The sequence below is a fragment of the Somniosus microcephalus genome, chromosome 10 (genome assembly GCF_052327205.1).
Source record: "Somniosus microcephalus isolate GS21.2 chromosome 10, FLI_Smic_1.0, whole genome shotgun sequence".
In the NCBI taxonomy this organism is placed as follows: Eukaryota; Metazoa; Chordata; class Chondrichthyes; order Squaliformes; family Somniosidae; genus Somniosus; species Somniosus microcephalus.
In genome coordinates this window covers 20634960-20647469 of record NC_140996.1, presented here as the reverse complement: position 1 = coordinate 20647469, position 12510 = coordinate 20634960, and the positions used below count along the sequence as shown (strand labels likewise).

Genomic DNA, 12510 nt, shown 5'->3' with positions numbered 1-12510 from the left:
TACTGCCCAACCTGCTGAGTGTTTCCAGCATTTTCTGTTGTTATTTCCTTACAAGGCAAGCCTGTTGTCGGCAGGATTGGCATTTGACAAAGGCAGGAAAGTAGCACACAAACCTTCTCTTCATGCCAAGGGATAATAGTTTTTGTTGCAAAGAAATGCAAACATGCTGCCTGCCATTTTGTTTGGTACTTGATTTGAAATGCAGGCTATTGCAAAATCAAGGCTTTAAGTATTAATTTTTCATTTTTGAGGCTGAGGAATAGATTTCTGGAGAGAGGATGTCCACGCCGTAGAATGGAAAAGTTTTCTCACTTTTTACACCAAGGTGTCAGCATCAAGCACTTACAGATGAGGTGCAGGACAAACTAAATGCAGAGTAAAACTGTGGAGTCTGCCTGTTACAAGTTTCAGATCTGCCTTAGATACTTTCTCAAATACAATAGTCGCTCCTGTAACTGGCCTGGCCTTCTTATGTTCAGGAGTGTGCCCGTACTGCCCAATATACAATTATACGATAGCATAACCCAGGGTGTAACAATAGGAACCCCAAGTGTGATCTGAACTGGATATTGTTGGGACTCTGGCTCCACAGCGGCTGAAGGCTGTAGGCAGAAACAAAGGTAAGTGAACATTTTATAACACTTAACACTCACCTTACATACTTACCACTCCACACTTGCACCCATCACTCACCTCTACATCTCACTTTCAGGCCCCTCCAACCCCCGCAGACCTCCTTCACGTCTCCTACACTCCGACGGGATTCTCCGAGGTCGGGAAGCCTGCACTTGAAAAGGTAAAATGGGACTAATCCTTTTTTCTGCCTCTTAACTACCTGTTAACAGGCAGTTAAAAGGATTTAATCCCTTTCCCGCCTCGAGAAGACGGGACCTGTGGCAGGGTGGCTTCCCACCCCCTGGCAAAAGGCCACGGAGGCGGGATGGGAGCGGGTTTGTCACCCGCCCCACATTCTGCAACTTTACTGGCAGTCCTGCCTCCATACCCGCCTCCTCGGGGCTGAGAAAATCCAGCCCTGTTTCTCTCTCCACGGATGCTGCCTGGCCTGTTGTTGTTTCAGATTTCCAGCATCCGCAGTGTTTTGCTATTGCCTTGTGAGGAACAATGGTTATAACACACACGATAAATGAATGCCTACAGAGAGATGCCTCTTGTGTAGATCAATATCATTACCGATGTTCATTGCACTTAATGATGTAAATTTAAATCAGTGATTTATTGATGGGTTCCATGTATTTTTATTTCTAATGGCAGGGCTTGTAGATCTGGTGACAAAAACAATAAATGGATACGAGCGGTTCAATGGACTGACAATCACAACCTGATCCTATATTTCTGAAATGGAGGGGCGGGCGGTGGTGGGTTTCTTTGAATTGATTAAACCGAAACTTTCCACCCACAGGCACTGTCGCAGGCAGTAAATAGGCTTTTTTTTTGTTAATGAAGGCACACTGGTACAGCTGGGATTCTTTAATATTTTACGAGTCTTACTTTGTTTCACTCCGAATGAGCTCGGGCAGTCAAGGATTTATGAAACATGTTTTTTTTTGCCAGCCCATCTGTGATTTCCTATCTTTTGTGGCCTTGAGAATATGTTTAAATTTATTAAAGAGAAGCAAAGGCTCATTATTTCAAAGTAGCGCCAAAGTGACACCGTGAATTGGTTATTAATGGAAAAGCACTGCCATAGGGCGGTTGGAATTTAATGATACCCTCCAAGAAAATATGAGGGTGTCACTTTCTGAAAAGTCATGCTAAATGTCAGCTTTTAAAGCCATGTCGCTAATTTTCTGCTACGGCACTGTAATGTTTTCTATAGCATTTAAGAAACACGGACCACTGCATTTTGCCGATTATCCTCTCACCTTCTTGAGCACTGCAAATGTGCTTGTGCAGCCTGTCATTTAATCTCTAAATGTAGTGAATGGAAAAATAACACACCCTGAGATGGTTTGTATGACCCCCCTCTCTCCTCCCCGAGATGCTCTGCCTGTCCACATGCAAATATATCAGCCCCCATATGTTCTGTTAGACACAGTAGGCACTTTTTAACCAGTCTCTCAATACTGGCTTGATTTTATTTTTTTTATCAGCATTATCTGTCTTTTCTACTGGCTTTAAACTCAGCTTTGCTACTTGCTGACCTTCTGTCTCAGAGGAATGGTTCAATCCTTTCCTTTTATTTATTCTGTCACTGATTTTTTTTGTTGCTGCTCGCCCTGGTGAATGATGGCAGTGCGAGGGACTGAAACATTTTTATTTTGATTAACTGGAGAGGAGGGAACAGGTAGGCTTGTTAAGGACAGTGTGAGCTGAGGCTGAGGTTACTTTACATTTTTTTATTTGCCCACTGCCATTGGGTGGAATCGTGAAGCAAGGCATTATTGGCATTGTGTGCACATTGATCTGCGCTGTAAATTCTGATTGTGTCCTTTAGTGGAACTGACTTCATGGCTTTCGCTGCAATTTGAAATGGCCGGTTACACAAAATGCACTTTGAAGAATGTGTTAATCAAACGGTCACAACATCTGCTGTTGGCCAACTGTACCATTTAAATGAAGCTGTAAATTTCTAACTCGCTGTGGTGTGAAGCTGTATTCCTTGGAAGGGCTGGAGAAACTGCAATAAAATTCGTATTTCACCGTCATCTTCACAACTTGAGGATGGTATCAGAACGCTGACACTTTGGCACCGCTGTGTTATAATGACGCCGATTCCACATAAATAGCCTGGAGTAAGAAGTGGGTATACGCGGGTGCCAGCAGAGAACTGGACATGCTGCCTGCTTTGCAGCAACACGCTCGGCTCTGCACGGTTCCATGCCGTGTGTAACCCAGAAACCACCAAAAGTTGACCAGGTTTCTTGGATGTAGGAGACAACAGATTTAGGAGGCAAAATTGGGTCGCGCCCCCTTTGGGGCGCTAACTTTGCCGGAGCGCTACTTTTATTCACTGGTAGCGCCCCAAGAGGGAGGCGGGGCGTTACTGGAAGGGGAGGGGCCTCGCGCAGCACAACCCGGGGCCCAGCTGGGCCACCAGGGATCGGAGTGCCAGCAAAAGAGCTCGGCACGCAAGAGGAGTGCTGGGCTCACGGAGCGCAGCTGGCACCCCGCGCGGGGTGGGGGGGCTGCTGTTAAGGAGGCCGGGGACAGCAACGGGCAGGTGCTGGCAGATGGCCAGCAACAAAAATGGCCGCCCGGCACCTCCCCTTTAATTTGTGCCGCCCCGGCCGCACGTACGCCCCTCCCCCGACCCTGTCACACATAGCGTCTGGCGGTAAATCAGGGAGTGCTGTGCACGGCGATGATGTCATCGGCGGAGGCGCAGTGCAACGGGGCGCTAATGGCTACTGCCGCCGCTAACCTCCCACTGAATTTCGCGGGAGGCGTTGGTGGCACCGTGCTTGGGTGCTAATTGCTTTGCGCCCCGTTAGCGCCCTTTTAGGGGGGCTAATGGGAGGCGCAAATCAACTGAATGTTTCCCCCTTAGACTCTGCATTCCACTGCCCTGGTTATTGGGCCCTACTGTGGTTGTGGACTGCAAAAAAATGGTCACACTTGGATTTCAGGTGCGAGATGGTAAACAACATCAGAGATGAACGGCATTGCAATTTAACATTTTCTGACAACACAGCAACCTTAGGAAACAAGACGAAAGGGCCCTTTAAAGAATCGCTTGATGGTTCTAGGGAATTAGCACATAACGTTCGGTAGCAGAGATTCTGAAAAGGGCGGCACGATGTGTAAACCGAAAATGACATACTGAAAGGGTTAACTGCAGTTCAAAGAAGTGCCATAGTTAATGGCATCCACTAACGATCTAGAAATATACTAACTGAGAACTACACAGCTATATGGGGATAGTGACGCATCACAGAGTAGACATTGGAATCCCAGAGTCTTCCAGTACAAAGATACTAACCGCAGCATTGAGACATCTTTTAGCCCCACAATGGTTTGCTATGTGTTAGCCGTGACAGGTTTTTTTCATTGTCGTTTGCCAAAGTTTATACATTGAGTCATTCTTTCTTTGACTGGCCCTTTTAACAGTAAACCTCACAATGAGAGTGGAGACAATTAATCCGAAGGTTATTTATCAATGCCAAGAACTGTCGGGGGCCCCCCGTTGTAACCAGAGAAAAAGCAATTTCACATTATGTCATTTCATTCTGAATACATTGTATTTACGACTCTCCATTTTTTTAAATTTTGCAGCCTATTATCAGGTGAAAGAGTTGCGGCTGAAATGTTGTTTGTGACACAGGTGACCTGTTAGGATTTGATAAGTATTTACTGCAGAGCACCCGGAGGGTTGTCACATCTGTTGTTGGCAGAAGCGATGGAAAAAAAAATAACCTGGAAATGAGGCGTTTGATTTTTCTGGTTCCTACACTCCAGCATCTGTTGCTATAATTAAGTGGCGCTCAATAATTGCAAACTGATGGTCAAATAAACATGCACACAACTCGCTGGATTGCCAGCATAGAATCTTCTGTTCTTAAAGCAATGAGGGGAACAAATACACTCACTTCAGCCGGAACAGAAGGAGAACCTTTTTTTTGATGGCAGCTGCTTGACTTTAATAATTAACTTTCCCAGAAGATTGAACTGTTTGTATAATTAATCGCTAACTTAAAATTGTAAGGGAGAAGTTGGCCCTGGCCAAAAAAAAAAATGGACTGACTGTCAATTCAAGACAGCTCGGTTTCATTTTAACCAAGGTTTTTAACCAATAAACCATTGCAGTTCTGCTTTAAACTGCCCGTCTATTAAACAACTCTCCCTCGATTGAGAATGTGTAAAGAGCAAGGGGTGGAAGGAAACCTACTGTTTAAAGCAGGCAACAGCCACTTGTCATGCATTTCACTGGTGAATATAGCATTCCACTTTATAGATTTTTATATAAGGTCTATTTACTGAATCTTCAGGCGAGATAGAATTACTTGTTCATTAACTGTGAAAGCTGTGTACTCTCACGCACACACAAAATCCCACCACGTAAATGATTCCTGTTAGTATTCAGCGCTGTCTATGGTGGTAAGATGAATGAGAATGGAAAAATAATTACAATCAAAGTCCTCATTATTCTGCACAAATGGCTGTACAACACATGAATCTGTTTTTTTTAAACAATTGTCAGATAAATAGAGTACCTCTCTTCATGCCCGAGACTGACAGGCTAATCAGTAATTTCAGAGTGATGCTATGCCAGTCACACTAACTGGGACACACGGTGGCTTCTCGCAATCTTCTACCTCATCTTAACAGAGTTTGTGAGGTCAGCGGCTTAAGCGAAGAAGTCAACTTTTACAAAATGTACATTTTTGAAGTACAACATCAGTAATATAGAGGAAATGCAGCCCAAGTGTACCTCCAGGTATCTCAGCTAACCAGACCTCATAGCAGCAAGCTGTGATTGTTGAATGTGATTAAAATATCAAATATATGTAATGAAAACCAACTCAAATAATATATTAAATATAACAAATATTTTATTTATATTTTGCTGAATATATATATATATATATATAGTCAGCAAAATATAAATAAAATATTTATATTTATATTTTATATATTTATTATATATTTATGTATTATATTTATATAAATTATATTATATATATGGAGTTCTGAATTTGTATTTTGTTAAATATGTATCTATTGATCAAAATATAAATAAGAAAATTCTGAATTTGTTTTTTGTAATATATTTCTATGGATAAAAATATAAAGGAGTTCTGAATTTGTTTTAATGATTTGAATGGCACCGTACTTTTTTTTTTAGCTCTTAAAGGGATGCAGTCTTGCCCCTTAAATCCCATATTAGTCAAAGACTGATATTCTAGGACTGGTAACTAAATGCTTACAGTGTATGTGCAGATGCTGGGATTATCTCCAATGTTTTCACTCAATCTGCTGTAGAAATACATGGAATAAATAGTATAAACTAATTAACGTGGCACCAGCTGTTGCCACTGTTTGGCAGGCATCCTGCAGATCGGGAGCCGCAGTATTTTTCTGTATAATTTGGTTTGCAGTGTAAGCGGGGTTCTAATGTTGCAGGCTTTAGAATGTAACTTAAGAACCCGTTGGCTTTGTGCAGAGTGTTACCTTGTGGACGTTTGTGTGTGTGTGTGTGTGTGTGTGTGTAGACAGTTATTATTGCAGACGGAACAGATGGCAGATGCACAACTGTGAAAATTGATGGATGGGATATGATGTCATTACTTAGCCTTACCGGAGGAATAGATTTTTTTTTTAAAAAGGTATTTGACCTTTGAGTTTTGGCCCGAGCTAATCTTAATTTTTAATTCTGAACTCCTTTGACATGTTGTTCATGATTTAAAATGTGTCGCTTGTATCCTTTTGTGTCACAGTTTAACCTCTGTATATTGGAGATTTTTTTAATGCATTGCTTAAAAAGGAAATTTACAGAGATTTTCTTCATGGTGTTCAGTCTCTAGCTTTACTTGTTCTACTTTTATGATATTTGTGATTCAAACCCATTGTCTTGAGATTAAATTACTGTAAAGCTGGAAAAAAAATCATTTGTATGAAGCTTGGTGTATCTCTTCACCTGATACAGGACTGAGGAAAGATAAATACAATGTCTGCATAGATTAGAATGTATTCATTAGAAAGACTAAACTGCTTTAGAGGGCTAAGGTTTCCTTTGTGAAATTGAGCAATTCTTTGCAGGATCTATGCCATTTACTGTTTCTATCCCAGACAGAATCAGTCTATTTCTCTTGGTTCTTTATCTAGTTTGAGTGTTATGATTGCAGAAAAGCAAATAGCCGCTCAAGGTATTCCCAGCTTCAAATTGTGTGAGTGCTTGTAACAAAATATGTAACTTTACTGTTTTAAAAAAGGCAAAAATGTACAAAAGGAAAAATGAGATGACCTTGTGCAGAAAGTACCATTTTGAGCTGGTAACAGAAAGCAACATTAACATTTTGTGGTTAAGAATAGATGCTTACTGTTCTGAACTTGAACTTCTGTGCCAGAACTTGCGGCATACTGTGCAGAAAGGATAAGATATTAATGCAAGGTAAATGAGTGCTCGCTGAGCTGGCCGTGCCATATGGCCCTGGTAGTGGAAACAGGACCCCGGCCAGCCTTAGCTTGCCATATGGAGTGGGTGGAAAAAGAGGGGCAGAGCCTGGACCAAGCTGAGCTCGCCATATGGGCTGGGTGGAGTAGACTGCGAGCTGGTTGCTGCAGACACATCTGCACACTGATGCTTCTCAAACAGAATGTGCACAAACATATATAAATAATAGAAACCGTAAAAAAAAACATAACCTGATGGTTCAGATTAAAGTAGGTGAGCTGGTTTTCACTGCTCCTTTCCAGAAGGGACAACGCCCACATAAAAGATGAATAATCAAAGTGAGCTGGAGTCTGTTAAAGGGTAACATCAATCATTTATAGTGCTGACATTTTCGCATTGCATTTAACATATGGTATACAAGAACATTTTACAATAGTACGCTAAAGATAGACAAAAGAACTTGTTTCATTAATTATTTTATGTAAGAAGTATTAATAATATATTGTCAATTTTGTACCGAAACCTAACTTTGCTTTAAGCTCATATATACCTTATTTATGACATATTTATTATAAATGAATACAGTGCTTATCCTCCTTTACTGCACTCAGTTAACTTATGTCTCTTTTGAAGGGAAAGGCTTGAAAGGTGCATGTGGCTCCCCCTTTTAGTTTAAAAAAAACCCAACTTCTCACTTCTATGAGAAAAACTTGAGAATATTTAAGAAATAGGAAATCAGATACAAGCCCCAACAAATATGACATAAATTCTACACAAGTGGGAGCTACTAACATGCTTCTGTAATAAAGGCTGCATACCTGCCGAGTTCCATAGTTGTTTGCAATGTGTGTAAGGAAAACATTGTAATAGGTTGTACGGACCTGATTAACTGCGGCCGTTCGGACGAGGTTACGGCAGGAGTCGTAACTATGGCAGCAGTAGTAACCACGTTAGGAGTACGGCTACAATCAAAGCCAGGTCATGTATACACCAGGTCTCGACCTTACAGCAAACTTTCTGGAATGGCCTACTTGGGATGAAGCCTCTGCTACTCCTTACAAGACCATCGTCATGAGGTGCGAGGGTGGGTTGGAGCCAGGGCCGGGGCCAGGTTCTCCCTGCATTAAGCGTCCCCACAATCTCAATGCTCAAAGCGATCCAATGTGTGGCCACCACAGTTACATCTGGTGAGACCAGGCATACCAACTGGCCCAGAAGTGGACGAGAGGACCACCTGAAAGTTCCGGCTGGGATCGTGACCTGCGCCCCCTCCAAGATTTGCCATCAATTTTTAACTACGTTTTAAGCTGCCTCCTTACAAAAGAAGGGGGCAAGTATTTCTCATTTCTGGGGAACCTTGACAACCCTCGCTGCTCATCTGCCCCCCGCCCCCCACCATCCCCCCCCTCCCCCCCAACTCCACCCAAAGCACTGAACCTCCAGCTTATATGGTGTGTGCCTGAGATACACACCCATTGGCATGGGCCCTCGCTATTTACAGGACCGTCCTTCTGATCTGACCCTGGAAAGTTTGCCATCGTCAACAGTGAACGTTCCTGGTGAGCATGATCCTGGCTTTAACTCTGGAATCGCTGGCCCACGGATTTCTTTGGGAGCGCCCCTTCAGCAACTGAGAGGCAGTGTAGAATTATCCTTTTTGAAGTGAGTGCCATTTGTCTCATCATAAAATACATCAGTAGTTCAGTTACTTTATCTGTTTCATTGAGCTGTTCTGTATGTTCTTCACAAAAATTGTCAGTATTGAAGATGAAATATTCTTTAGATGAATACAATAGCAAACAACTGCGGATGCTGGAAATCTGAAATAACAATAGAAAATGCTGGAATACTCAGCAGGCCAGGCAGCATCCGTGGAGAGAGAAACTCTGTTTCTCTCTCCACGGATGCTGCCTGGCCTGCTGAGTATTTCCAGCATTCTCTGTTGTTATTTTTATTCTTTAGATGAATTGGCCCGATCTCAAGTTCAACTGTGGACCAAACTCAGGACATGTACATGGAACATAGGAATCCGTCTTTCAGATGAGACGTTAAACTGAGGCCCCGCCTGCTCTCTCAGGTGGATGTAAAAGATCCCATGGCACTATTTCGAAGAAGAGCAGGGGAGTTATCCCCGGTGTCCTGGCCAATATTTATCCCTCAATCAACATAACAAAAACAGATTATCTGGTCATTATCACATTGCTGTTTGCGGGAGCTTGCTGTGCGCAAAGTGGCTGCCACGTTTCCTACATTACAACAGCGACTACACTTTTTTTTTAAAAAGTACTTAATTGGCTGTAAAGTGCTTTGGGACGTCCGGTGGTTGTGAAAGGCGCTGTAGAAATGCAGGTTTTTCTTTCTTTCCATAGCACAAGTTATATTAGCTGAGTCCAGACTGACCCTTTTTACGTTCCTTCTGATGATCCAACTTCCCAGCTCTTTTCTTGAAAAGTTGGGTTAACACATATCACAGCACCAACTTCAACAAACAGGACATTTCTTTCTGTGGATTGGGACAGGATTTTGATAGTTTTACCTGCAAACAAAGTATAGTAGTCCAGTTGCACCTAATGTTGGATCCAAAGCTCCAGCCAAGGACATGCAAAACTAATCCAGTGTCGTTTTGATGGCAGCTAAAATTGGCACATGAACTGATTGACCTCTAGATTGGGCATCCTTTTATCAATTGAACTATCAGGCTCAACACTCAACCCAACTCTTAAGAGCATCCTTTAACTAAAATGTTTTGGAATTTTTCAGAAAGTAGAGCTCATTCCATTCCACACTTGCATCTCAGTATTCGCAATCACATATCAGTCGTCTTCTGTTGCTTTCCTATTGACTGATGTAAAATTCTTTAATCTCAAAGGGGTGCCATTTAGCTATTTAGTTTCTACTGCTTTAATTAGTGGCTATTGGATTCTGGGGCAGTAGAAAGCCCATTTAAACATGGAAATTGCTGTAAGCGATGTTGCCATAGGAACGTTTCAAACGTTTGTGCCAAAATCCCCTTTCCACTATTTTAATGGCGACGTTAAGCCATCTATTTGAAATGATTTGCCAGACTCATTACAATAGCAGAGAGGAGCTTGATACGAGCACATTCAGCGATCGCACAATAACATCAACAGCAGTAATTCCAGGCTTGAGCGTCCATTGTCAAGCAGTGGACAGAAAGGAAATTCATGCGCCTGCGTGTGATTTTTTTGAACTGGAGCTGGAGCTGTGAAATCCACCCTAAAATTTCAGTGGGGCGCATTCTACAGCATTAGAAACCAAGGTTATTGCAGAATTGTAAGAGAATATGAAGACAGAGTTAGTTGTTTTGTGACTTGTCAAAACTAACTGGCCCACAAAACATGAGCTGCAGGTAAATGGGATAGAATAACAAGGAATCTTCTAATTTTGCACTAGGCAGTTCAACCTCATGCCTATAAAACCAACATTGTTTTCTTTGCTTAACCAGATTTAATGTCTAGCACACAACAGTCAGCCAAACTGGTCGCTGTCGAAAACGAAAACCTTGATCGTTTTGGAAATCATTGCCATTTAACAAAATAGTCAAACGTTTATTATTTCTGTTGTGCACAGATGAGGTCCTGATCTCCACTCCAACCGCAAGAGAGTGTTTCGAGAAGCTTTCACTGGCTGGCCAGCATCTCCCACCAGGCTTTCCAACTCCTCTCCTCTTCCCGGATGGACTTTCCTCTATAGAAACTCTTCTGACGAATATCCAGGTAAGTGTCGTGATGGCTGGAGATAAACTCTGGGTGTTCTGGTGCAGCAGTTGCAAGTGACCAGCATGGTTGACCCAGTCAACTGCAAAGCAAAACAGGCGTGGATGAAGAGTGGAGACAACATTGCCAGCAGTGCAATACAATGGGCCGTATTTTCCAATGCCTACGGGTGAGCACGCGCTGTGTACACACCCGTAGGGACGTCGGAAATGCCGGTTTCAGGCATGCAAAGCGCACGGGCTGAAAACCGGCACTTCCGATCTGACAAGAATGCTCTTGACAGGTCGGACGCCTGCCCTGGAGAAGGGCCTCTGCGGGCGGATAGTTCCGCTTTCTGGAGAGCCCACAGAAAACCCTTAGAAATCTTACGCCTGGTAAAAGCCTGCGTAAGACCTGCTTTGACCAGCATAAGAGTTGAAAAAAAGTTAAAAAATAAAAATTTCACTCATTTATAATTTTTAAATACTTTTAAAAAAAGGTAAGTTTATTTTTAGCCCTGTAAAAAACTTTAAATATTTTTTTCAAAAATTAAATTTTTGTTTAAAATGTTAAATTTATTGTAAATCAACTCATTTTATAAATGTGATTTAAAAAAAAAATATTTAATGTTTTACTGTGTTTTTGGGGTGATCTCCATTCATATATTTGGCAGGTGTATCTGTCAAGTGTATGAAGGGAGATTCCCTTCTCCTATTGGCTCCCCATGGCCCACCTGATCCCAGGGACGCTTGCGAACCGCCTGCGCCTCTGGGATACCTGGGCCCTGCGCACTTCGAGTGTGGAGAGGCCCAGGAGTGGAAGTGTCCGGACCTCAGGAGTCCTCAGGTAAGTGCGTAGATTTTTTCCAGATCGGAGGCCTCCGCATGCGGGAAGCCTCCGATCGGAAAATACGGGCCATTAAGTATTTCCAAAAGTAAGGCCGATTGCTGATCAGATTACTTATGAGTGACAGTCAGAGTGGGTATGGTCAGCCATGAATATGTAGATATTTTTCATCTCCGTTTATTAGAATCTTGCAGCACAGAAGGAGGCCATTCAGCCCATCGTGCCTGTGCCGGTTCTTTGAAAGAGCTGTCCAATTCGTCCCACTCCCCCCTGCTCTTTACCTAAAGTCCTACAAATTATTCCTTTTCAAGTATATAACTAATTCCCATTTGGAAGTTACTATTGAATCTGCTCCCACCACCCTTTCAGACAGCGCATTCCAGATCACAACAGCTCACTGCGTTTAAAAAAAACAAATCTCCTCCTCGTCCCTCTGGTTCCCTTGCCAATTATTTTAAATCTGTGTCCTCTGGTTATCGACCCTCCTGCCAGTGGAAACAGTTTCTCCCGATCTACTCTGTCAAAATTTATAATACCTCTATTAAATTTCCCCTTAACCTTTCCTGCACTTCATTACTGCTGTGTTATTTACAGCACTCGTACAGCAAACTTTTTTCCCCTGAATATATTTTTTCTCAATCGGATTACTGCTGTAATCACTGCTAGCTTGCAATTTTTAATTTTGCAGTAGCTCCTGTTAGTCAGTGTTTATGCAAAATATTTTCAGAGTTGCCTCACATGATGGCAGAGGGGGATTGTTATTATTTTGCATAGGCGAGATTCATTTATTGTGATGCAACTGCCACCTACTGGAAATGATGAGTGACACTGATTGATTGGAGCAACTCTCGTATTCAAGAGTTTGTTACAATCTAC

At 42.4% G+C, this 12510-nt stretch overlaps 1 protein-coding gene across 9 annotated transcripts in view; it reads left to right on the top strand.

The window, feature by feature from the left end:
• The window catches only part of dachd (dachshund d), an 809797-nt gene that overhangs the window by 760766 nt on the left and 36521 nt on the right, over positions 1 to 12510 (top strand). For all 9 annotated transcript variants that reach the window (XM_085998470.1, XM_085998469.1, XM_085998474.1 and 6 more), the window contains one exon: positions 10664 to 10809. In XM_085998470.1, coding sequence (XP_085854596.1) covers positions 10664 to 10809 — 146 coding nt within the window. The remainder of the gene's footprint in view (positions 1 to 10663; positions 10810 to 12510) is intronic.